Genomic DNA, 27,597 nt, shown 5'->3' with positions numbered 1-27,597 from the left:
TCAAATAGAAAAAACCACAAGGAACATTAGGCCATCTTTTGAACTGACTGATAATGAAAACAATATATTATTGTTTTCATTAATCCAAAGTAGTGCTTAGTGGGCAATGTAAGCTTTAAATTTGTATACTAAGGAAAAATTATAATTTCTATAACCGTTTTCCAGGACAGAAGTCTGGCAGACTTGGCTGGGTACGCTGCTTTGGGTCTCAGAAGGTCAAAATCAAGGTGTCAGCTGTTCTTGGCCCTTATCTGGAGACTGAGGGAAAGTCCATTTTAAGGCTCATTAGGTTGTGAGCAAAATTCAATTCCGTGTGGCTGTAGGACTGAAGTCCTCATTTCTTCACTAGCCTTTGCCCAGAGGTCATTCTCGGTTTCTAGAAAGGAACACTGTCCAAACTCGTTTATAAGGTTAAAATTATCCTGACTCTAAAACCAGACTGATACATTACAAAACAAACAAACAAACAAACAAAATGAATATAAAGGCAGTGATATGTAGTGTGTGTGTGTGCGTGTCTGTGTGTGTGTGTGTGTGTAACTGTTTTCTTATTGGCTTCCATTTTACTCTGAAATTGTATCCTTCTCACTATTTCCTTATTAAAATATTCCTTCTTCCTCTTTAATGAAATGGCAGTGATAATAGTTATTACATTTTAAAATGTCTTTACTTGTTAAAATAGGAAAATTGGCAACCCAGTAATGACGTTCCTCCCTCCCTTTTTTCTAAAATTTTATAGATTCCAAGGAGTGGAGTTACTGGTTCATATTACAAGTTAACTAACTTTTGTTCCAAAGGTCCCTCTGCAAAGTAAAAGAGCTGAAGTCTCATAAGAAATCTCCCCTGAGAGTAGTCCTTTGATTTAATGAATCTCTTGAATTGAAACTAGTCCAGTGCCGAGGAGTAATCTATGGTTTATCATCTTGGAGAACTTGCCTGTTACTAGGAAGAGCTAAACACATAAATGTGTCAGTTTTGTCAATGTGACTTAGTGGTCACTTCCAGTTATACTTTGCCCTAATTGTTATTGATGAAACTTGGGGCTATTGTGGTTTAAATCTGTGTAAATTGAGTCTAGAAATACCCTGGTTCTGAGGATGAGAATAAAATAGTTTGCTCTAAACTTTTAAACACCAAAGTGAACATAAATGTCATGTTTTCATCTTCCGTAAATTCATAAAATTACTTAGGCTGTAAGATATTAACAAAAGTACATAGGGTTTTTTTTGTTTGTTTTGTTTTTTGTTGTTACGCGGGCCTCTCACTGTTGTGGCCTCTCCCGTTGCGGAGCACAGGCTCCGGATACGCAGGCTCAGCGGCCATGGCTCACGGGCCCAGCCACTCCACGGCATGTGGGATCTTCCTGGACCGGGGCACGAGCCCGTGTCCCCTGCATCGGCAGGCGGACTCTCAACCCCTGCGCCACCAGGGAAGCCCCATAGGTGTTTTTTAAACTGATATTTCTAGAAAAACATTAAGGTGCCAATGGAAATACATCTCAGTTGGGAAGAATGCTGGGCTGACTTTGGCCGTAGCCCTGTCATTGATTAGCTATGGATTCTTGGTCAAATCACATGATCCTTCTGAACTACAGTTTCATCATTTTTTAAATGAGGTCTTTGGACCCTTTCCAAGGCCCCATTCAGCTCTAAAATTCTTTGCCTTTAACCTCTGACATCAAGATTTTTTCCTCTAAGTAAGCAGCAGGGGGTGGTGTGAAAGTAGAGATTTTTTTTTCTTCTAGTTTTGTTGAGATATAATTGACATACAGCGCTGTATAAGTTTAAGGTGTACAGCATAATGATTTGCCTTACATCCATCATGAATTGATTACCACAATAAGTTTAGTGAACTTCCATCATTTCATATAGGTACAACATTAAAGCGATAGAAAAAAATATTTTTTTCCTTGTGATGAGAGCTCTCAGGATTTACCCTCTTAACAACGTTCATATATAGCACACAACAGTGTTAATTATATTTATCATGTTGTCCATTTCATCACTAGTACTTATTTATCTTATAGCTGGAAATTTATACCTTTTGACCACTATCATCCAAGTCTCCCTCCCCCATCCCCTACCTCTGGTTACCACAAATTTGATCTCTTTTTCTATGAGCTTTTTTGTTGGCTTGTTTGTTTTTGAAGTATAACTGACTTACAACACTATATTAGTTCCAGTACACAACATAGTGATTTGATATTTCTACACATCTTAAAATGATCACCACAATGAGTGTAATTACAGGATGTTACCATGCTAAGATATTACATAATTATTGACTGTATTCCCCACACAGTACATTTCATACCTGTGACTCATTTATTTTGTAACTGGAAGTTCTAGCCTCTTAATTTCCCTCATCTATTTCTCTCTCCCCCTACGCCCCTCCCCTCTGGCAACCACCTGTTTGTTCTCTGACTCTGTGTATCTATGACTGTGTTTCTGTTTAAATATGTTTTTTCATTTGTTTTGTTTTTTAGATTACACATGTAAGTGAAATCATACAGTATTTGTCTTTCTCTGTCTGACTTATTTCACTTAGTATAATATTCTCTAGGTCCATCCATGCTGTCACAAATGACAAGATTTCATTCTTTTTTCATAGCTGAGTAATATTCCATTGTATATATATACCAAATCCATTCATCTATTGATGGGCACTTAAGTTGGTTTCATATCCTGGCTATTGTATATAATGCTGCAGTGAACATAGGGATGCATATATCTTTTCAAATTAGTGTTTTTGTTTTCTTTGGATAAATACCCAGGAGTGGAATTGCTGGATCGTATGGTAGTTCTACTTTTAAGTTTTTGAGGAATCTCCATATTGTTTTCCATTGTGGCTGTACCAGTTTGCCTTCCCACCAACAGTGCATGAGGGTTCCCTTTTATCCACGTCCTTATCAACACTTGTTATTTGTTACCTTTTTGATAAAGGCCAGACAGGTGTGAGGTGAGAAGTTTTTTAAAACCAGTTTTCAATTTGCTGTTTTAATCTGTCAAAGAATTTCTGCTCATTTCTTCCTTAGGCTTAATTTTATTCAAAGAATCATGTATTAGGCAAACATGATTTAAGAATTTATCACAAAATTGATGATAATATTATACATTTTATAAATAGTGGTTTTGGTTGTACATGCTGTGAAAATTATTACCCTTCACCCCACCCCCATCTTCCCAAACTTTGAGTTTCCTTGTAGAGTTAACATGCCTTAAGGAGCATAAATTTAAAGTCTTGCTTCGAGGATGAAACTTGAAGCTTTTCAAGTATGCCAGTAACAATCTCTATTTCAATTCCATGTGCCTGTTAAATTTGTAAACACTGACTGTCAATGTCAATACAATTTGGTAAACAACATAGAAGGGTCATGAGTTTATGATGTCCACATCCGTTTATGAAATTTGACTCTTAAAATCATTTCTATTTTTGAAGCATGTAAGTGTTTCTCGTTGGGTATACACATAGCTCAACTCTCAGATAAGTTTGGTCTTGCAAATGGATTTTCCTCCTAAAACACTGGAGTAGAATATTCCCCTCTGTCATGTAAATATATAGTCTGCTCTTCCATACTGGCTCACACAAGAGGGTTTGAAATGACAGGGGCCAGTTCATGACCAGGGAGGAATGTGGGATGGCTCTAGGCATTGAAAGCTGGTGGTATCTCAGTGGTCATAACCTGGTCTTAAATACGTGCTTAAGAGACTCTCTGTTATTGGTAAGAATGGGCCTGGGATCATCAGATCCTGGTTCCACCACTTACTAACAGTGAGACTGTAGATGGATGACACTATCTCTCCATTTGAGGTTTCCTAAGAGAGTGTAGCTCAGTGAATTGTTTTTACAAACCAGGCACACCCATGTAATGAGCACATTCACATCCAGAAACAGGACGTGAGCAGTACCTAGAAGTTGGGCTGTGTTTCCTTCTGGTTATAGCTTCCTACCCCCTACCAAAGATCCACTCTCCTGACTTCTGACTGTCGATTAATTTTGTCTGTTTTTGTACTTCTTATGATTGGAATTACACAAGGTGTACTTTCTCTTGTTGTATCTTTCACTCCACATACATTTGTGAGATACACCCGCATTACTGTGTGTAGCTGTAGATCATTCATTCTCATGGCCATATGATAGTCCATTGTATGAATACACCAGAATCTACTTATACCTTCTTCTACTGAAGAACATCTGGATCTGTGGGTGCTGGCTACTATGACTAGTTCTGCTATGACCATTCACGTCCATGACTTTTGGTGTAGGTGTACATAGAAGTAGAACTTCGGAGTTACACAGCGCTGTGTTCCGCTTTGGGAGATTACGCTAGCGGTTTATGGGAGTTGTGATTGCTGCACACCCTTGCTCACACTTATTGTTGTCTGCCTTTTGCCATTCTGGTGAGCATGCTTTTTGAAAATTGAGAATAATGATTTGTACCTTGAAAGGTTGTTGTGAATTCAATTAAGATGTTTCTCTTTGCTTTTAAATGTTGGGCTCTTTCTTCTAACCATGGCCATGGACAACCCTCCTGAGCTTCAGTTTCCTTCCATGTAAACAAGACTACTGGGCTGAGTAACCCTTCATGTCCTTTTATTCCTAATATGCTAAGTTCCGTAGTTGTAGATACTGTCAAGGTACAGTGCTAGTGAGAGAGAATTTCACTATCACTTAAATCCCAGAACATGAGCAGTTGTCCACTTCCGCATAGAACTGGTCCAAGTAACGGTCCCTTTTACCTGTCAGTCAGCAGTGCACTTCCTCCCCCACATTCCAGGTTATATGTAGTATGTAAGACAGTGATACTGACAAAATCATGCCTGGGTGGGTAGGGTAGAGGCATTTGCCCCACCTGCCAAAATCTTCTCTAGGAAGGGAGTAACGACCCTCACTTCATCCCTTTATAAGGAAGCTATTGATAGCATTGAGTCAATTATTAAGTTTATTTTTATCATCAGTTATATGACTGGCCTTGTGCTGGATAGGAGCTCTTGGGTAGAAAAGATGCATGGCAAGTACAGGAGACCAAAATCCTCCGAAGAGTGTGGCAGTTAAGGTGATGGACTCAACAGCCAGATGGCCTGGGTTTTTACTTCTTAATTGTTACTCTGAGGGTGGCTGCTGCTGTTACTCTCATTGAAAATGTAATAAAGTCTGACTCCAGAACCCTGATTTCTTAGCTCTGTGACCTTCCTCTTCTGACACTTTAATTTCCTTATCAGAAAAATGAGGATAACAAAAGCACCTACCTCCCAGAAATGCAGTGAGATTATAATGAAGGGAGATTGTTTATGTGAAGTAGCAGGGTGTCCAACCCATAGTGAACACTCAGTAGCTTATTATTGCTGTTGTTGTTTTACGATGGAAAGAATCGTTTTAAATTTCGGATGGATGATAGGATGTGGAGAGGAGGTTACTGTTAAATAAGTGAAGGTTTCATTTATGATTTTAGGTCCTGTGTGCAGCCTGTGTGTCTCATCTTTTGGAGCAAGAGCCGTGACAATCTTCAGTGGCTTCATGGTGGCAGGAGGCCTCATGTTGAGCAGTTTTGCCCCCAATATCTACTTTCTGTTTTTTTCCTATGGCATTGTTGTAGGTAAGAAACTTGGTCCCCGTGATGCTTTACTGAGCTTTGAGAGTTAAATGTTTTACCCGTGTGATGTTTCTTATTCAGTTAATGTAAGGAGTGAAAATGCTCAGGAATAATTCACTTTCAGCAACCACTTCACCAAAAATTGTTGTTTTAGTAAAATGTCCACCCAGTGAATCAAAATACTTCAAAGGATAAATGTGTTTTAACAATGCCCATTTTGTTTTCTTGCAAGGCATGGGGAGGTTTTTTTTTTATTTCAGCACTTGTCTCTTTGCACAAAAAAGGAAAAGAGGGAGAGAAGCATGCAACTTAGATGTCACTGACACCTGCCACTTCTCACTGATGTAGGAAGTGGTCCCTTTCCTATTGCGCGGTTAAGCAGGGCTCTGTTGAACTGTTTGTGTTCTAAGCATCCTTGCTGTTCCATAGCACCTGTCACCAGGGCCCCAATCACAAGGTGATAGCAGAAGTAAAAAGCAGATTTTAAAGCACATAATAATAATGATTATTTTTGTTAAAGATAAGGCATGCGTGAAGAAAACTGAGCGGTGGGGATGATTAATGATGCTCTTGGTTACAGAAGAGGAAAGGGTACAGGGCTCAGGGCCTGAGAGCACTGGCAATTGTGGGGGGAATGCATTTGTGATGATTGTACTCATTGTATTCAGTGTCAAACATCACCAGACTCAGGATCCCTAGGAGCTGTTGGTGGGAAATTTTACAAGACTCCGACTTTCAAAGTTTCTTCTTAATGTCTGAAAGAACTGAATTTTTTTTCTTTTAAATAATAAAATTTTTTTTTGTAAATCAAATAATCACTTTCAAATGTATCCTGTATGTAAGTCCAAATGTTTAGGAATTAGAATTTTTTAATAATACACCAATGTTATCATATGCAATTGGAGGGAATAACAGTTGAAATACAGTGTAGGCAGAAGTTGTTCTAGTTTTGGGCTTCCCTGGTGGCGCAGTGGTTGAGAATCCGCCTGCTGATGCAGGGGACACGGGTTCGTGCCCTGGTCTGGGAAGATCCCACATGCCGCGGAGCAGCTGGGTCCCTGAGCCATGGCCGCTGAGCCTGGGCGTCCGGAGCCTGTGCTCCGCAACGGGAGAGGCCACAGCAGTGAGAGGCCCGCGTACCGCAAAAAAAAAAAAAAAAAGTTGTTCTAGTTTTTCATATTCAGTTTGAACAAACAGAAAAGTATATTAGTCACATAGAATGAAATATGTTATTTTAGATCATAAAAATATTATGCCCACTCTATTATACAGTAAAATGTAATTGAATATTTGCTTAAGTAATGAAAGGGTTAAGAAATGATTTGGGTTATAATCAGAGGAACATAAGTTATAAATCTGTAGAAAGATTGCTATTTTCCAAGTGAAATTCCGATAAAAGGCTAAACAGTTTCAAACATTTTATATAAAGAATGAATTAGGGCTTCCCTGGTGGCGCAGTGGTTGAGAGTCCACCTGCCGATGCAGGGGACACGGGTTCGTGCCCCGGTCCGGGAAGATCCCACATGCCACGGAGCGGCTGGGCCCGTGAGCCATGGCCGCTGAGCCTGCGTATCCGGAGCCTGTGCTCCGCAACGGGAGAGGCCACAGCAGTGAGAGGCCTGCGTACCACAAAAAATAAAATAAAAAAAGAATGAATTATTCCTGACCAACATGTTTTTTTGCTTTAGTGTCAGAAAAGTCACAACACATTTGATAAACATATGTTAAGAGCCAGTTTTCTAGACATGAGCTCCATAGTACCATCTATATTACATTTGTTCAGAAATGATGGCAAAAGTCTTACAACACAGCATATTAGGGTGGAGGCAGAGGTGCCTGCCAACGCTGACACAGCTAATTAACAGGCGAAGCTGCAAAGGAAAAGACTGAAACGGAGCAGATCTCATTGCTACATGTGGCAGCGAAGGGAAAAGCACGGCTGAGCCGGACACAACCCAGGCAGGGACACAGACGCTGCGGCTCAGGATTTTGGTGTTTAAATACTTAAGAGACAAATTCCAACAAGATGGTTGGTTTGAGTCAAGCCTGAAAGAATTTAATTTTTTTGACTACCAATATTCCTCTTTTTCACATGGGGATATTTCCCCAATAATAAATAATAGAAATTATAGCCGCTAATATTCCAGTAGGTAGTGTGTGCTAGGCTCTGCTTTATATGATCTCATCCAGTCTCCATGTGAGCCCATTTTACAGAGAGGGAAAGTGAAGCTCAAGCAAAGTGAAATTACTAACTAAAGCCACATAGGTAGGAGATTTGGGATTGAATCCATTCAGTCTGACACCAGATCCTGACCTCTTTAACATATTTGTAATTATTTGTAGTGCTTTTAGAACTCTTAAAGTTTATTTTAAATTTAACTACATACCCACATTCTACTCAGATCATAATCTAAATAAGCAGGTCACTTGTTAGTTCTTTGAGAACAGGTTATATGTTTGATATTTTATATTACTTATTCCCTGTAGTGCTTAATACAGTTTAAACCTATATGCAAATATGTTAATCTCTGGTGTAGAATTTGAAGGTATTCATTGAATAGTCATCTTGCATTCTTGTCTAAAATCATGAAAATAAAAATGTAATGTTTGTGTATGAGCATCAGATTATTCCTTTTAGGACAAACCCCTTTTTACATAGAAAGTTGAATCATTATGCCATTGGCATGATTTGAGCATTTCCCCAAAACTTTGGACTTAGCATATAAAATTTCATGGGGTTTTACTCCCTCACATGGTTTCAGGGTTAAGGTATAGCCTCTGTGAGTACATATCCAAAGTTGTCACTGACTTAAAAATTGACCAAAAGTGAGTGATACCATAGTATTTGTATTCCCCATAGATAAAAATGAATTTTTTTTTTATGTGGTACGCGGGCCTCTCACTGCTGTGGCCTCTCCCGTTGTGGAGCACAGGCTCCGGATGCGCAGGCTCAGCGGCCATGGCTCATGGGCCCAGCCGCTCTGCGGCATGTGGGATCTTCCCGGACCGGGGCACGAACCCGTGTCCCCTGCATCGGCAGGCGGACTCTCAACCACTGCGCCACCAGGGAAGCCCAAAAATGAATTTTTAAAAAGAAAAAAATTAATGTACATTGTTTAAGATTTTATGTACATTTGATTGTGTTGGAAGCATATCTAAGGGTATATAGAAAGAAAAAGACAAAATTAGGTAACTCCCATAACTAAACTTCAAAATTTCTATAGCAATGGAGAGAGCTTTACCAACCCGTGAAACTGATTTTGATTTGGCTTATGGTGTTGGAACCTTTCAATAGCTAACCCTGTCCCTTCTCCCAACAAACCCATGATCTTCTGTTAATGAGATAGGATTTGCTATTGGTCTTGACTTACTCTTCTGGCTGCTGCTGGTGGTGGTGGGCTTACAGGGCTTCCACTTGGCTTTCCCCACTATGGTAACTTTTACTTCACTGGCCTAAAACAATGTAGATAGAAGGTTATACCAACTACTATGTACATGTGCTCCAATTAAATATCAGGAACTGGGGAAATGGCTAGGATGGGCCCATGGACTCAGTGGACCCACTGTGAGCCAGACCTGGGCCATGATCCCGTGTATTACCTGGCCATCATGTGACCCCCCCTCTAAGGGTAGGCCATGTAAGTGCCTCAGGCCCCTAGTTAACAGTGCCAGTTCATTTCCTGTGTCCTACAGTGCTCAAAAGGCATCCCACTGTCCCTTGTGTATGATACCTAAATAAGTGATCGTAGTTCTCTTTTGGGCAAGATTCAGGGTATTATTGTCTATATATTTGCCATAGTGTTTTTTGCAACGTCCTTCCTTCTGGAATCCTGGCGTTTCCTTCCCTTAATGGAATCTGGGTCAGAAAACAAGCTCACGTCTGAAGATTGTATATGACTCTGATTTGGCAACAGGTTCTGAATCCCTGTGGCTAGGAGGAGGCTGTCAGCTCATGGAGAGAGCCCTGGGCTTCGGGTCAGGAGACATAGGTCCTGTGAGTTTGAGCAAGCCCCTGGGTCTCCAAGAACGACTGTCTCCTCATCTCTGAAGGCAGACTAAGACACCTACCTCACGTAGCTCTTGTAAGGGCTAAGTGAAGTCGAGCAAAATAAAAATAAGGTAAATGAAAGAGTTGAGTTGGATTTCAATAGTAAAAAGTCAATTTAATTTTAATTTCAATAATAATTTTACAGGTTCCAGTAATTTAAAATAATTTTTTAAAAGTTTTAATTTCAATACTTAAAAAGTCACGCACTGTAGTAATTATTGGGCCCCTGTGAGCTACTTCTTGCTAGGAGATTATTAACACTTATTATCATGGTTGACTTCTTTGTGGTTTTATTTTGTCAGTAGGCTCAGAATATAGGGCTCATGGAATATTTGTAGGGTAAATAAATGGGAATTTAATGAACAATGACACTTCCATTCTGTCGCCATTGGAAGTAGAGTATCCAGTTGAAAAGGAAGTGACAGGAAATTATTACACCGTCTGAACTCCTCCCTTCTGTATTATGAATTCCTTAGAAAAAACGAGAAAGATTCAGTCTAATGATAACATATATTGAGCACCCATTCTGTGCAGTATTCTAAGCATTCTCCTCTGTCTGGAATGAACCAGATGGTCTCTTAAGATAATATGGCACAGGCAGGAGCAAGCACTAACAGTCCAACTCTGGGGTTGGGCTGTGTGGGTTAAAGTTATCTTACTCACTTGCCAGCCATGGACTGTAGACATGTTACTTACATACTGTTTTCTCAGTTTTTAAACTGAACATAATAATAGTAACTACCTTCTAGTGTTTTGTGGATGGATGAGTTAAAGCAATAAATATTCACTAGCATCACCATCATTATCAGTTTTGTGACCCTGGAAAATTCTCCAACCTCTCTGAGCTTCCGTTTGTATTTCTTATGAAATGAGACTAACGTGACTTCACAGAGATATTGTGACTATTCATGAGATAATGTATGTGGAGAGGCACACGGGTGTTTAATGAATGTTTGTTCCCTTCCCCTTAAATTCCTTTCTGATCTCTTAGTTCAAGACCACAGCAGCAGCTTTTTGTAACTGAAGAAGCTCTATTGAATCAGAAGTATTTGTATAACAGATTAAATAATATAGAGGAAGAAAATTGAAGTTATATGGTGTGTTTATAATAGAAAACATCAAAAAGAATAGTGAAGTGTATTAGTTGGCATACTTCTGTTTTACCATTTTTTAAAAAATACTGTCTTGAAAATATGATGTTATCTTGTTTGGGTTTTGTAGCTAGAATAAAATGGCAGCTTGCTGGTTTTCAAGTGACTGTATGTCCTACTGCCAAACCTGGTCATTCAGGCTCCTGTGTTCTCAATAACTTTACTAAAATCGGGAAAAAGAAAATGTGGTGGGAGACTGGGAGGAATGGGAAGAGGGGCCACAGGAAATATGCCCTTAATGACTTGCTCAAGCTTCTTCCCAGTTATTTCCCTTTGCTTTTCTGAAAAGCACAACTCAAAATCCATTTCTTGCTTTCTCTTTTCTTCAGATTATATTGTTCCTTAGCTACCTGATTACTGTTTTCTTAATAATCTCTTCTTGATTTTGGAAAACTTCAATTTTCTCTTCCTCCATTTTCTTGGTAATATCTGCATAGTCCATTGAGCTTGAGGAGGGCATAACCCACTTTCACAGACAAGCTGATTCTCCTTCTCTAGTGATGGCAAATTAGATAAAGGTTGTTTTCTGGATATTCGCTTTAGCAGTTAGTTTTATAAGCCCTTGTTTTTTGTTTGTTTTTAAGAGTTGTGCCATTAAAGATGGGCTTTTGTCTCTCATGGCTGTTCAGTTATAAAAAGGAACTATGATTTTCTAATTAGTCTTAGGCTAGAGCTATATAATACCATAATACTCAGGTGGAAATGTGAACAAATATTTCAGCATAAGGACTATTTTTGGGTACTTCATTATATTCCAAGCACAGATACTGAAATCTTTTACATTTTTTTATGTCTCTTAATCTTTACAACTATCTTATGAGATTGTTTTAAAGATAAGGAAACTGAAAGTCACACAGCCAATAAGTGATAGAGTTGGGATTTGAATCCACGCCTGCCTGATCCCAAGCCTGTGCTCTTAACCAGCCAGTGTCATGTTCAGGGTACTCATGCTAAGCTTATAAAGTTTGTGCTTTAATCAAGCCAGTGTCAAAGCTATATGCTTTTGTAAAGCCATGTCAATCAAAAAGCTAGCCAGTTGCTTAAACTTTTTCTTTTTTAATTAATTTTATTTATTTTTGGCTGTGTTGGGTCTTCATTGCTGCACATGGGCTTTCTCCAGTTGTGACGAGCGGGGGCTACTCTTCATTGTGGTGCACGGGCTACTCTTCGTTGTAGTGCGTGGGCTTCTCATTGCGGTGGCATCTCTTGCTGCGGAGCACGGGCTCTAGAGCGCAGGCTTAGTAGTTGTGGCGCACGGGCTTAGTTGCTCCACGGCATGTGGGATCTTCCCGGACCAGGGATCGAACCCGTGTCCCCTGCACTGGCAGGCGGATTCTTAACCACTGCACCACCAGGGAAGTCCCTGCTTAAACTTTTAAACTTTTTTCATGCAGATATTTTAGGCTAGAAACATAAACAGTAATTGCATTTGGATGCTCTAAACGTATTTTTTTCAGCATCCAAAGTTCCATTCTCACAATTTTATTTCTAGAAATAGATACTTCTGGAATATTATAGGCTATTGCCTACCTTAACCTTTGGTCAAGATGATAAATCCTACTGGCTCAGCTATTCTAAGAGGTGATCAAATACTTGTTTCAGAACATAGAGAAGGGAAATTCTCCCAGATGACCAAGAGGCAGGCCCAAGAGGCACACACAGTGACCAGCTGTTCTGGTTTGCCCAGGACGAAGGGGTTTTCCAGGATATGAGACTTCCAGTGGCCAAACCAAGAAAGTCCTAGGTGCTACACCTAACCCCTATTCTACACATAGAGTCTGGATTCTGTAAGTTTACCCTCATCACTTTTTAAGATTGCCATATTAGAATGCACTATTACAAAAATATTCCCTTTTCATAGAGATAATACTTCAGGGAGAAATTTTCATATATAAAAGTAGGGGCTTGATAGATGTCTGTTTAGTTATATACACAAAAATATGTATATAATGAAAGAATATTTTAAAACAATTCATAGACAATTTTCAAAATATGTACACAATTTCCAATGTTTACTGCTTGTTTGTTTTGTGTGATTTTATTCATATGCTGTTTCCTTAGAGATGCTTGCTTTATATTTCTGAATTAGATGCATTTATCATATTAGAGTGTTTTACTTCAGTTATATTTTCTTCTATCTCTCTTATCAGTTTAATTGATCTGGGTGTTCTTTAGTTACAGATAGAGATTAAGAAAAATGAGGAAATGAGGCTGTTAAGTGTGATTTGCCCAAACCATCATCCTGTAATACATACAAGTTGTAAATTAGTTGTATCTTTTTTTTTCAAACCATATAATTCTAATTCTGTATTCTAATGATGCCATCCTGTTACATGAATTATTGTGAAAGTAAAAAAATCTTAAATATTTTTACAGCTAAGATTTATTTTCTGGCCTAAGTAAAAAAAAATCAGCATCATTTAATTGTAAAGCAGAGGTAAAGATATATTTTTTAAAATATATATTCACAAGCATACATACTACCGTGTGTGTGTGTTTGTTATATGAATAGAGAAAATGAGACACAGAGAGGAAGAGAAAAATGCAAGAGAGAGTGACAGCCAGAGTAAGAATAGATAGAAATGGTTGAAATTAGCCAATGTGACTTAACATTGGGGAATTCAAATGAGGTTTATGGGAAAAAGTAGTAGAATAACTTTTAACACTCTGTGCCAGGCTCAGACCTGGAACCAGAATACTCAGATGAATAAGACACAGGCTGCCCTCAGGTAGTTCGTTGTCTAGTTGGGGGAGGAGACTTGTACATATGTAACTTGTAACACAGTAAAATAAGTGCAATTATAAAATGAAAGCAGCATTCAGTGTGGGTATAGTATGTATTTGTGGGAGAGGGGCTGCAGAAGAAGACTTCATGCAGGAATTGGTGCTTGAGCTGAGTCTTGAAGGGAGGGTGGGATGTGATCAGGTGGGCACGGGTTGGAAAAGGAGTGAGGGTGGTGGGAGAAGGACATTCCAGGAGCTCAAATGCTCAGAGGCATGAGATACAGTTGATAATAGGGGTCTTTTCAGAGATATTTGTTTAAGGAATGCACATGTCACGAGGGGACTTGCAAATATGTCAAAGCTTGGTTTGCAACAGAGACCTGATGATGGAGGGTTTATTTGGACTTTATTGCAGGAGAGTAATGTGATGAGAACTGTATAACAGTGGGTTAGACAGTAGATTGGTGGAAAAAGTCCTGGAGGCTGAGATGGTGATTAGGAGGCCATTGTTCAGAACAGAAAAGATCTGGAGGAGGTAAACTGAGGCAGTGGCAGTTCACACGGTGGGAGGTTGATAATTGAGGCAGTGGGAGTGATAAAGAGCGTGATGTCTGGTTTGATGGGAGGAGATCAGGGAAAAGAGGCCTCTGAGGTTGTGGTCTCACCCAGAGTATGTGGAATGAAACATAAGGTATGGAAATGGAAAGGAAATGCTAGAACAGGTAAATATGTTTAGTTTCACCTATGTAAGTAAAGGAAAACAACTATATTTTGCTAATGATTATGCTTTGAATCGTTAGTAGTTTAGGTATTTCATTTTAAAAATGATTATGCTTATACTGGAGGTCGATTCTCAAAATTTTTTCACTGATAGGAGTCTGATCAAAAATGATTGGAGGGGCTTCCCTGGTGGCGCAGTGGTTAAGAATCCGCCTGGCTATGCAGGGGACACAGGTTCGAGCCCTGGTCGGGAAGATCCCACATGCCATGGAGCAACTAAGTCCCTGCACCACAGCTACTGAGCCCACGAGCCACAACTACTGAAGACTGCGCGCCTAGAGCCCGTGCTCCGCAACTACGGAAGCCACCACAATGAGAAGCCTGTGTACCTCAACGAAGAGTAGCCCCGCTCGCCGCAACTAGAGAAAAGCCCACGTGCAGCAACGAAGACCCAACGCAGCCAAAAATAAATAAATTAATTAAATTAAAAAAAAAAAAAAAAAAAAAAGGGCTTCCCTGGTGGCGCAGTGGTTGAGAGTCCGCCTGCCGATGCAGGGGACACGGGTTCATGCCCCGATCCCGGAAGATCCCACGTGCCGCGGAGCGGCTGGGCCCACGAGCCGTGGCCGCGGAGCCTGTGTGTCCGGAGCCTGTGCTCCGCAACGGGAGAGGCCACAGCAGTGAGAGGCCCGCGTACAGCAAAAAAAAAAAAAAAAAAAAAGATTGGAGACCAGGGAAGTCCCTGGCGGTCCAGGGGTTAGGACTCAGTGCTTTCATGGCCGTGGCCCAGGTTCAATCCCTGGTCAGGGCACCAAGATCCCACAAACCACGTGGTGTGGCCAAATTAATTAATTATTTTTAAAAAATGATTGGAGATCAAAGAAGGCTTTAAGGCCGTGGTTTCCAGACTTTATATTCTTAGAACACTTTACACTTTTATTTAGGACCCCAAGGAACTTTTAATTATGTGGACTTTACTTATTTATATTTATTCTGTTAAATTTTACTGTATTAAAAGGTGAGAAATTTAAAAATATTTGTTTAGTAATTCATTTAAAGATAATAATAACAAACCCAGTACATGTTAGCATAAAACATACTTATTATGAAAAACAATTCTATTTTCCAAAAGAAAAAGTTTAGTGAGAAGGACAGCCTTGTTTTACATTTTTGCAAATCTCCTTAACGCCTGGCTTCATGGAAGACATCTGGATTCTCATGTCTTCTCTGTACTCATTCTATTGCAATGTGCTTTTTTGGTTGAAGTTTATGAAGGAAATCTGGTCTCACACAAAGGAAAAGGGAGGGGTTTTCAATAGTCTTTTCAGGTAACTGTAGGAACTCTTCTTTGATACTATCCCAAAACTTGATGTATGATAGTTTTCCAAGGGTTAATTGCAATATGGAACCTGAAACCACATCAATATACTTTTTGTGCTCTGTAATATTAAATCAGTTTGTTTATTGTGTACTCTGAATAGGTCAGCATTCAAGTCTGATTTTGTAACATCATGAATTGGTTATGTGAAAAATATTCTTTCTCTGAGTTATGCAAGAACTTTAAAATGTTGACATATTTTATTAAACAACAGCTAAAAAATTCACTTTTGTTAGTATCACCCATAGGCTTATCAGAAAATCTTTATATGTTGGGAAGCTGTCAAATCATGGTGTTGGATAAAAGTTTCCAAAAATTCTAATTTTTCCTGGAAAGCTCAAATTTTATCATTGGTAACAGTTATTGCCAGTTATTTTCCTTGTTTGTTTTCAAGAAAATGTCTGCCAAATACTCAAGTCTGAGTAACCATAGTTTGTGTCTGTCAGACATTCTTTCAAATACATACAGGGTTACATGGAAAAAATGGCTACTTTAGCTGGCTACTAGAACAATTGCATAAGTGCTTTTTCTTGGCAACAATTGTAATTCAGATGAAGCATTTTTTAAAAATTTGTTTGCTTTTACTGCGAGTGAGTGGTGATGAAACATATAAGGTATGAAGTTGGATACCAATATTTTGATTTGTACTAAGGCTCTTGAAGTTTTTCTCACCATGTCTTTTGCACCAATAGCATAAATGTGAACACAGTGAAAAAAGCTGGAAACATGTCAGTATCATTATGAAAATAGTTTTGACTTCATGCACTCCATTGAAAGACCTTGAGGACCATCTTTTTAATAGCTGGTGGTTTAAGGTCATCCTAATACAGATGTGGGAAAGCATTATGTCACCTTCTGCTTTTTGAAAAGTTTAGAGAAAAAGCATTTCAAATTTCTGCTACTTTAAAAAAATGAGATGATCTTATCTGAAACCCATGGCCTTGAAATAGTTTTTAAAAATTTCTTCCTTTTTAGTCTAAGGTAAAATGTTTAAAAGTTACTGTTTTAACTTTTCTAGCATTGACATTTAGTAATCAGAAATGCCTTTTTTTTTCTTGTCTCTAATGCCTACCATTTGACAGAGCCCTGACAACCAAATCACACAAAAGTAAATTCATTCCCCCTCCAGAAGCTTTCTGAAATATAGTTTTAGTTAAGGGTGATATTTTTTGGCTTCACAAAATTGATCGTTCAGGAACAGGTCTTATTTCATTGAAGTATATTATATGTAATAATGATAAATGTATAAATCAATCCAACTCATGTTTTAATGAGATAGTATCTCTTCCCTTAAATCATACAAAAGTTTGCTATATTTTAAAAGGTTTATTTAAAGTATAATTATTTTCATCTATCTCATTTCTTTAAGAATACTTTTTAATGCAATCACAGATGATCATCTGGGTCCTGAGTTAAATGCTAATTTCCTAAAATGTTTATGCATTGTATTTGTTAAACCCATGTATTCTTTCTAATCATTGTCCAGGTCGCAATTTGAAAGTAATGAAAATGACCTTAATAACCCACCTAATGAGTCATAGTTAAAATTAGTTTTTAGACGACGGCTTTTGTGTTGTTTATAGGGTGAGCCCCAAGAACAGACGATGTTGCAGAAGAAAGGCAAATGTTATGAGTTAGAAGCCAGAGGAAATTTTTTTGAAAAACAAAACTGGGGTTATTAGATGCTTAATAGAGAGAAAAAGATTAAGCCAAGAAACAAGAGCCTTAAATATTGCCCTGTGGTCTCAAGAAAGGGATAGTGAGTTGTAAGGGTTTTTTTTTTTTCCTAACTAAAAGAATTTCAAATTTACAGAAAAGTAGAGAATAGTATAGCAAGCAACCATATGGTCACCACTTAAATGTAACCGTTGTTAATATTTTATTGCATTTTCTTCCTCTTTTTTTTTGCAAAGATATTTTAAACTAAAGACATGATATTTTACTCCTAAATAAGGTAGTTTGCATCTCTAAAAGATAAAAACTTACAAATATACATTTTACGATGATGGGATGATCTGAGAGCGCCAGAGGGCCTTTGTTTTGCAGACTGGGGTGTGCCAGGCTATGAAGTCTAGCAAAATAGCTTGGCATGATGAAGGGGATTTTATAAAATTGTTTAGAGGACCTAGAGGAGGAAGAACACTGAGCCAAGGGTAAAGGTGTGGAAGAGAGACAGAGATATTTTAATGGGCAAGTTTGATTAAATTTTGCTATTTGGGGCTTCTCTTTTGGCGCAGTGGTTGGCACGGGTTCATGCCCCGGTCCAGGAGGATCCCACATGCTGCGGAGCGCTGGGCCCGTGAGCCATGGCCGCTGAGCCTGTGCATCCGGAGCCTGTGCTCTGCAACGGGGGAGAGGCCACAACAGTGAGAGGCCCGAGTACCGCAAAAAAAAAAATTTGCTATTGTGTGATTTAACCATTTTCTCTATCTCTCCATAATGTCTTAATTTAAATTTACATTATTCATTCATGCTTTAGAAATTGGATTATTTTTTTGACTTGGCCCTGACCTTAGTGGAGGTGTGGAGTGAAAACCAAGGCTGCCCAATGTGTTCATTGGAACTGCACAGCTAACATCAGAGGGATCTAGGAACCCATACTTTGAAGAGTTTTAGCCAGTTCGTAACAGAATGTCCTATTAGAGTTATTTAATTACACCTCTTTTTTTTCTTCCATTGAAGTAATACGGTCTGGCTTAATTTATGCAATGTCTTCTTGTGTTTAGGTCTCGGATGTGGTTTATTATACACTGCAACAGTGACCATTACGTGCCAGTATTTCGACAGCCGCCGAGGCCTTGCACTTGGCCTGATTTCAACAGGTACATTTTCAATATAAGTACAGCATTGGCATTCTTCAGCCTTCTAATCAAAGTTAGAAGTTACAAAGCACAGATATGTTTAACCAACCATGCCCCCGCTGCCATTCAGGTAGCACAATTTATTTTACTCTAGTCTTAGAAGGAAATTTTATTTTCCCCTGTAAATATGGGTGTAGCTTTCAAAAAACCCTAAAGATACATGTATGAAAAAGCTGGGGCATTAGATGTCCAGTATAATATTGGAAAAGAAAACTTATGGGTCCAGTAAATTGAGAGTCACATGCTGGTGAGAGCCTTGCTAAAAGAAGCAGAGCGCGCTTAAGTAAAGCACCTGATCCCTGGGAAAGAGAGGAGAAATGGAAGGAAAATGGGTCCCTTCAGGCCACTGTCAGGAAGAACAATGCTGACTGACACCTCTCCAGCTCCCTTTATTGTGGAACTTACGGTTTTCCCAAAGTACTGGTTTGTGACTACATCTCGTTGGTCTATTTGCATATCCAAACAACAGACTGTTTACTCTTGTTATTCTTTTAATAATCAAGAGATGAATCACTGTGGACGGGGTGGGGGATGGGGGGTGGGGGGTGAGCGGCTGTGTGTGTGTAAGTGTGTAAGTGTAAAAGCCTTCTGGACTTGCTCTGATATTGTAAAGTGGTGTTTTACTTTTCAGACGGATTTTTTTCTAAGCTATTTAGAGAACTTATCAAAATTTCTGTGGCCAGTGCTTTACGAGTTTGCTTAGGAGATAAAGCTGCCAAGCTTACTAAAACTTGTATTTAAGTTTACATTGCTACTTGTTTGTGGGTAGATATTCCTGGGAGGTCAGACTTTCAGATAAGCTGAGTACTTCAGTAGTGTATCTGGCAGCAGGATCCAAACTAATGTTTTGTTCCTGAGGCCAATGCAGTGGCAACAGAGTGCTTCCAGATCAAATTAAATCGAGCTGGATATTTACCCAAGGTGGTTTAAGGAAGCATTGCCAGGAAAGAAATGTGAATCATGGCCTAGGAGGAAACAGGACTGGAGTCTGAGGGCATGGCTAAGGCAGAACTGGGAGAAGAAAGAGAAAAAACAAAAGATGGAGAATCCAGAGCAGTTGGAAGGCAGTTTAAAGAACCTGACAGCATCTCCCACAAGTGTGGGAGGGAGTGTGAGAGCAGGCCTGGCAGCTTAAAGGATAATAGGTCTTACCTATACTGTATTTTTTGTAGAGGCACTATAACGTAGTGACAAGCTTGGACCCTGGAGCCAGTCTGCTTGGTTTTGAATCCTGTGTCACTCAGTAGCTGTCTGGTGATGGACAAGTTACCTGTTCTGTGAAATTAACTGTTAAGCCTCAGTTTTCTGAACTGTAAAATGGGGATAATAATAGTACCCATCTGTTGGGCTGCACCCTGTAAGGCCTGTGCTTGCCCAGCTTCAAAACAGAAGAAAGAGCCTGGAGTCAGTGACAGAGAAATCAATGGTTTAATGGAAGGGGGGAGCTTACAAATCCAAAGCAAGATTCTGGAGTGATGCCCCACCGTGTGTGGTAGAGGGTGGGCTAGACATGGATGCAGGTTTTCGCTCCCGGGGTGGGGAGGGGAGATTGCCAGTTATAGGGGAATTGACATCAGGTTGGCTCATTGGTTACGGGAAACTAGTTACGGGAAACTAGCAGAGAGGCACACACCTCCCCACCCCTTGGATAAGAGAAATCACTAGGTGGGGCCTGGGGCCAGTATATAGGAAGGTCAGTCATGCGAGTAGGTGTAGGTGAAGCAGGCACTGGTCAGGCAGGGGATGTGCAGAGAGCAAGAGAACAGCCATCTTGGGTGGCCTGACCATACACCATCACATTGGGTTATTGGGAATATTAAAGGAACATATGTGTAAGGCACATGGCAGGGGCTCTAAAAGTGTTAGTCATTATAATTATGACCTAGGTTTCCTTTAACGTCCGAATTTATTTGTGATGAAGATGTTGGAAATTGTATGCTGAGAGAGCTGCTCTTGCTTTCACTCAGTCTAAAGAGGAGAGCATAAGAGACTGGGCTGTGGCACACTGAACCAAAATGGATTGACTGTGGACAATCTAGATTTGGCAGAATTGGGGAGTTTTTAGTTGTAACACATAGGAAGTTAGATGAGGCAAAATTAAGGAGCAGCATTAATCCACTGTCTTTGTCTATTCAGGCTGCTGTAAAGTAGCATAGATTGAGTGGCTTATACACAATAGAAATTTATTTCTCACAATTCTGGAGGCTGGAAGTCTGAGATCAGGGTGTCAAGGTCAGCGTGGTTAGATTCTGCTGAGAGCCCTCTTCTGGGTTACAGACTGCCACCTTCTCCCTTTGTCCTCATGTGGCAGAAGGGAAGAAGCTCTCTGAGGTTCTCTTTTATAAGGGCACTAATCCCATTCAGGAGGGTTCTACCCTATGACCTAATCACCTCTCAAAGGAGAAACCTCCTAATTCCATCACACTGGGGGTTAAGATTTCAACTTACAAATTTTGGAGAGACACAAACGTCACACTGTAGTATCCACCTTCAGTGAAAGTGGTGACAAGAAAAACAAAACTCACAGTAGAGTTTTTCTTTAATTGAAAAAAAACCCCAAAAGCAAAATATAGTTGAAATAATGTGAGCTGGGACTTCCCTGGCGGTCCAGGGGTTAAGACTTCGCCTTCCAGTGCAGGGGGTGCGGGTTCGATCCCTGGTTGGGGAGCTAAGATCCCACAGGCCTCGGGGCAAAAAAACCAAAGCATAAAACAGAAGCAGTATTGTAACAAATTCAATAAAGACTTTAAAAATGGTCCATGTCAAGAAAAAAATCTAAAAAAAAAAAAAAAAAAGAAAGAAATAATGAGATCTAGTTGAAATATAGTGATCCAGTTGAAAGAAAGAAACATGGGCATGAAATGGAGGTTTTGGGGAAACGATCTTAATCCCTGGTGAACAGGGATTGATAAACTAATGCCCATGGACCAAAACTGGTCTATTACTTGTTTTTGGACAGCTCGTGAGCTAAAAATGGTTTTTACATTTTTGTTTCATTGAAAAAAGATCGAAAGAACAATATTTCATGGCACATGAAAATTACGTAAAATTAAAGTTTCAGTGTCCATAAATAAAGCTTTATTGAAACACAGCCATATTCGTTCCTTCATGATTCTTCTCTGGCTGCTTTCACACTTCAAGGGCCAAGTTGAGCATTTGTGACAGAGATTGTATGGCCCACTATGCCTTAATTATTTACTCTCTAGCCCTTTATAGAAAAAGCCTGTTGACCCCTGGTCTTAATCAAAGCATGAGTGTATCTCTTATTGGTTCAGGTTCCCTGAACATCAATTCATATTTTCCCTCTTTGTGATAATGTATGCTTTAGGCATGCATGGAAGCATAATTAGTGTTTTATTTCACTTTTTCCTTTATAGTGATGATTTTTAAATTGGGATTTTATTTTTGAAGATTAAAAATTATGGTTTTACAGTTTACACAGTTCCACAAGAGAGCTCTAATTACTCTTCACTGCCCTGAAAGAATCCCTGCATCTTTTTTTTTCTCTTCTTTTTGGCCAAGCCTCATGGCTTGTGGGATCTTAGTTCCCCCGCCAGGGATCGAACCTGGGCCCTCTTCAGTGAGAGTGCGGAGTCCTAACCACTGGACCGCCAGGGAATTCCCTCCTGCATCGTTCTAAGCCATAACTACATTCTCATGGGCTGTGGGCTCTAAAGAAACTAATGTCCAAAGTGGAATTTTATTTTGCTGCCCTGTCATACACTTAGCATATCATAGGTGTTTGATAAAACCTATTGAATTGATTTTATATGTTTCCCTTATATTTCATGATGTTGACAGATAAAGTTAGCTGGTGAGCAATGGGGAATTATTTATTTTCTCAACTTAAGGTCAAAATACAGAACTTTCAAAATACCAAGAATATTTTAAAGTGTCTAATTATATGGCACTTTTATAGAACTTCTACAAAGAAATGGTATTAGAGAAAAATATGAATTAATAATGAATGGATGCTAATGCAGTATGGAATTATATGAAAGGTCCTCTTTTCAATTCTTTCAGTTCATTTTCTGAAATGCTTTCAACTTTTGAAGTATGTGCCACTTTTAAAAAGATAAGGCAGAATTCAATTCATCTACTTTTATAACTTCTCAGTAGTCAGCAAAGAGATACTTTCTTGGTAGCCACAAAAAGATACTATTTTAGCTGTCATTACATTATTGTGAGCTGTTAATTAACGTTTACAAGCGAAGATTTTTTTCTTTGGGGATGAAGGAGTTAACTTTAAATATATTAGGAAGGGACAACTGTGATACCAAAACAAAAAAGAAAAGTTTTCTTATAACTCTAAGACAAAGCCTTTTGGTTATTTGTAAGAATTTTTGATGGGTTTTTACCATAAGCTTGGCATCCTATTGGGGTTTTGATATAATTTGGTATAGACCGTTTAAAAAGTATGATCAACCTATTTAGACTATTTTTTAAATTATAGATCTACTTATTTCTTTCCTGTGTTTTCATGTGACATTTCTCAGTGGTAATTAAATTTTAAAACAATCAAAAACTTGAAATCAGAGCCATATAAGAACACTGCAAATTAATTGGGCTAATGTAACTTTCCATTCCAGTGTGGTTAGTGTGATCTGTGCTTTAAAAATGGAGTATTTACAGTGTTGCCCAAATGTGCAAACCAGGCATATTTTGTAATTTTAATACGCTATCAGAGTTCACTTTACTGTTCTCATAGTTTATTAATATCAAGCATCCATTCTGGTGATTAGCAATGGATTTGAGCTATCAAACCACTATAAATATCCTAAAACTAAAATATATCCTTCATCTCAAAAAATAAAACATGAGAACTTTTCTTTTCCATGGCATATATAACATGGAGCCAGAAAAGTACTTTTTTAAATACCCAAAAAGGAGTTGCATAGGTATTTGTTAAGGACGTTGGGCTCCTGCTGTCAGACTGGGTGTGAATCCTTCTTAGGGCATTTACAGCTTTCTGATGTGTGGCAAATTTCTCAAACTTTCTAGCCCTAGGTCACTTCAAGTGTAGACTGGGAATAATAATAGGACCTACCCAATAGGGTTATTGTAAGGATGAAACAAGATGGTGCAATGTAATGTGTTTAACACAGTGTCTGACCTACAAATGCGAATTCTTAAAATAAATTGCCACTATTATTGTTGTTATTATCTTCAGCATTCTTGCTGTGATTTTAATATGAAGGCACACACATGAATGCCAGTGTAAAAAAAGAAATCAAATTGTAATACTAATAATGCTTGTCCTGAGAGCCCCAAATGATAAGAGATTAAACAGTTACCATTTCCTTTTTAGGTTCAAGCATTGGACTTTTTATATATGCTGCTCTGCAGAGACTGCTGATTGAGTTCTATGGACTGGACGGATGCCTGCTGATTGTAGGTGCTTTAGCTTTAAATATATTAGCCTGTGGCAGTCTAATGAGACCCCTTCAGTCCTCTGATTGCACTTTGCCTGAAAAATTAGCTCTGGAAAATATACCAGATAGATACTCGATTTACAATGAAAAAGAAAAGAACCTGGAAGAAAACATAAACATTCTTGAAAAGACCTACCGTGGTGAGGAAACATGTAAGAGCACTTTAGCCAGTGGTGACTGGAAACCAGAGAGTCTGCTTCATAAAAACCCAACAACAATGGCACACACAAAAGAGACTGAAACGTACAAAAAGAAAGTTGCAGAACGGACATATTTTTGCAAACAGCTTGCCAAGAGGAAATGGCGGTTATATAAAAACTACTGTGAAGAAACTATGGCTCTTTTTAAAAACAAAGTATTTTTAGCGCTCTTCATCACCATCTTTCTTTTTGACATCGGAGGGTTTCCACCTTCATTACTTATGGAAGATGTAGCAAGAAGTTCAAATGTGAAAGAAGAAGAGTTTCCTATGCCACTTATTTCCATTATTGGCATTATGACAGCAGTTGGTAAACTCATTTTAGGGATACTGGCTGACTTCAAGTGGATTAATACCTTATATCTTTACGTAGCTACCTTGATAATTATGAGCCTGGCCTTATGTGCAATTCCGTTTGCCAAAAGTTATGTCACGTTGGCACTACTTTCTGGGATCCTAGGGTTTCTTACTGGTAATTGGTCTATCTTTCCTTATGTAACCACGAAGACTGTGGGAATTGAAAAATTAGCCCATGCCTACGGGATATTAATGTTCTTTGCTGGACTTGGAAATAGCCTTGGACCACCAATTGTTGGTAAGATATTTATCATAAAGTCAATCCATTTTACTGTTCTTCTTTGTAACATCTCTGGATACAGAAATTCATACCATAATAATAGCACAGATTTATACAAAATAAACCTGCGTAGAATGTCTCCTGATCGTGATTTATTCGAAATCACTTTGATGTAGTTGGAAAAGCCAGTACACTTGCTCAGGAATTTGTGTTTATTCTTCATCTGGGAGAAACCCAAAATGCCTGCTTATTCTTGTCCAACTATTTGAGAAATTCTCCTCCTCTAACTCCCATTAGGCCACTTTTTGGGAGTAGATTGGGTAATATATATCCTAATCTGCACTGTATATAAATTTTTTAAATTAATTTTTTTATTGCAGTATAGTTGGTTTACAATGTTGTGTTAGTTTCTGCTCTACAGCAAAGTGAGTCAGTTATACATACACATATATCCACTCTTTTTTAGATTCTATTCCCATATATATAGATCATTACAGAGCACTGAGTAGAGTTCCCTGTGCTATTCAGTAGGTCTTTATTAGTTATCTATTCTATATATAGTAGTGTGTATATGTCAATCCCACGAACTGTATATAAATTGATGAAATTAGAGTATTCCTATTCATACTATGTCTATCAAACTCACTTTTTTCTTCCTCTCTTTTCAGGTTGGTTTTATGACTGGACCCACACCTATGACATTGCATTTTATTTTAGTGGCTTCTGCGTCCTGCTGGGAGGTTTTATTCTGCTGCTGGCAGCCGTGCCTTCCTGGGATGCATGCAACAAGCAACTCCCCAAGCCAGCTCCAGCAACCTTTTTGTACAAAGTTGCCTCTAATTCTTCTAATGTTTAGAGGAATATTGGAAGGCACTGAAGACTGTTTTCTCATAGCAAAATTGCACTGTGGCTGATCTGAATGAATTTTTTTTTTTTTTACATATCCTATTCTCTATGTACTGTATATGTAGCCTCTATCTCCTGTTTTTTTTTTTTTTTTTTTCTCTTTTTTCCTCTTTCCAAGAAGTGGGACTCTTCTGTTTTACTGTTATTCATGAGTTCTGGACGTTGTGGTCATTTTGGCCAGCCTCAGAAGGCTTTCTCTGTGTAAAGAAATACGATTTCTCTGCAGACTCCATTAGTTCCATTGCAAGGCAGCCAGAGGAGACTCTAGCTATTTTAAAACTGGTGCAAGCAGCGTGACGAGATATGTGTGTAGCCTGCCAGGGTCTAAATCACTCTCTTCTCTCTGCTAGCCTCGCTAGTAAATAGAAGACTTCGAGCCAGTCAGGAAATGAAAGGGGTTCCTAAAACAGCGTTAAGAATTGCAGTGGCACAAAATTGATCATTTTCTAAAAATGATATTTGAAACTGTTGTCACCAGTTTTCATTACAGTAAGTCCCCTACCTATGAACCTTCAAGTTGCGAACTTTCAAAGGTATGAAGTGTGTTTGCATGTCTAATCACATAAGTTAGTTCACGTGTCTGGCGTAGATTGTCATGTGCGTGCATCCTCTACAAGTGGTTGTGCTTTTGTGTACAGTACTGTATAGAGTACAGTAGTACAGTTTCTTTATTTCAAGCCCAGGATGTCCAAAAGCAAGCATCAAAGCAGTGATGATGTAGCTGGTACTACTGTACTTTTCAAAGTACTGTACTATAAGATTAAAAATGTTTTCTTTATTTTTTGTGTTTGTTTTTTATGTATTATTTGTGTGAAAAAGTATTATAAACCTATTACAGTACAGTACTATAGAGCCGATTGTGTTAGTTGGGTAGGTAGGCTAACTTTGTTGAACTTACGAACAAATTGGACTTTGAATGCACTCTCAGAATGGAACTCATTTGTACGTAGGGGACTTACTGTGTTCTGTTTACCTTGATGAACCACCCACATGTTTGGTGCCCACTGAGGATACATCCTTTCAATTCCCAAGGTGTTTGCTGAGTTGCAGGCAATCTCCAAACAGAGGAGTAGAATCACTGTAGCCTTTCTTCATGGTTGGCCGCTGGAACCTCGCTCACTTTTGTTTGTCAGCATCCACTCAGCTGATGTTTCCCAAGAAGTGCTGATTTTACCTGTTTCCAAATTGGAAATGCATATTTAAACCATTCCGTTCTGGCAAATGGGAAACATCCATTTGCTTTGGGCACAGTGGGGATGAGTTGCAAGTCCTTGCATGTCTTGTCAGTGAAGCATTTATTTGCTACTATCAGATTTTATCACTATCCAATTTTAATTCAAGGGCAGAACTAAAAATTTGTGTGTGTGTGGATGTGCAGACGTTGTGCTCTGAGCCTGTGTGCTATTCAGTACGTGGGAAGGGAAAAAGGCAATAAGAAATTGATACCCTCCTCCAACTTTATTCACTCTTAAGAAAAATGTTCTAGGAAGAAAATCAACATTTAATATGTTGACATTTTTCTAAAGAAATGTTTTAAAAACTTTGCTATGCATCAGAATCTTCTATAGATCCTTTTTAGAATGTAGTTGCCTGAGTACCACTAGTAGAGACTTTATTTATGTAGTTCTAGGTTGTGGGCTAAGCATCTGTATTTTTTTTTTTTTCTTTTTTGCGGTATGCGGGCCTCTCACTGCTGTGGCCTCTCCCGTTGCGGAGCACAGGCTCCGGACGCGCAGGCCCAGTGGCCATGGCTCACGGGCCCAGCCGCTCCACAGCATGTGGGATCTTCCCGGACCAGGGCACGAACCCGTGTCCCCTGCATCGGCAGGCAGACTCTCAACCACTGCGCCACCAGGGAAGCCCAAGCATCTGTATTTTTAATGAACTCTTTAAGTGATTCTGAGAGCACAACCTGAGTTGAGAATGACTGTTTTAAGATTGACAGTAGAGAAACATTTTTTTTTCTCTTAAATAAAAAAACAAACAAAAAACCCATTGAGGTGAGGGG

General features: G+C 39.0%; 1 protein-coding gene across 5 annotated transcripts in view; it reads left to right on the top strand.

Annotated features, from left to right (window-relative positions):
- The window catches only part of SLC16A9 (solute carrier family 16 member 9), a 76,312-nt gene extending 49,058 nt beyond the window's left edge, over positions 1-27,254 (top strand). For 4 of the 5 annotated variants that reach the window (XM_060090311.1, XM_060090278.1, XM_060090293.1 and 1 more), the window contains 4 exons: positions 5,453-5,596; positions 18,341-18,436; positions 23,784-24,701; positions 25,352-27,254. In XM_060090311.1, coding sequence (XP_059946294.1) covers positions 5,518-5,596; positions 18,341-18,436; positions 23,784-24,701; positions 25,352-25,539 — 1,281 coding nt within the window. In that variant the 5' untranslated portion in view covers positions 5,453-5,517 and the 3' untranslated portion in view covers positions 25,540-27,254. The remainder of the gene's footprint in view (positions 1-5,452; positions 5,597-18,340; positions 18,437-23,783; positions 24,702-25,351) is intronic. The other variant, XM_060090301.1, reaches the window with a different exon arrangement.
- The last annotated feature ends 343 nt before the right edge of the window (positions 27,255-27,597 follow it).

The sequence above is a fragment of the Mesoplodon densirostris genome, chromosome 1, assembly GCF_025265405.1.
Source record: "Mesoplodon densirostris isolate mMesDen1 chromosome 1, mMesDen1 primary haplotype, whole genome shotgun sequence".
Lineage (NCBI taxonomy): Eukaryota > Metazoa > Chordata > Mammalia > Artiodactyla > Ziphiidae > Mesoplodon > Mesoplodon densirostris.
Note: the sequence above shows the minus strand (reverse complement) of the source record. Positions and strands in the feature narration are given on the sequence as shown.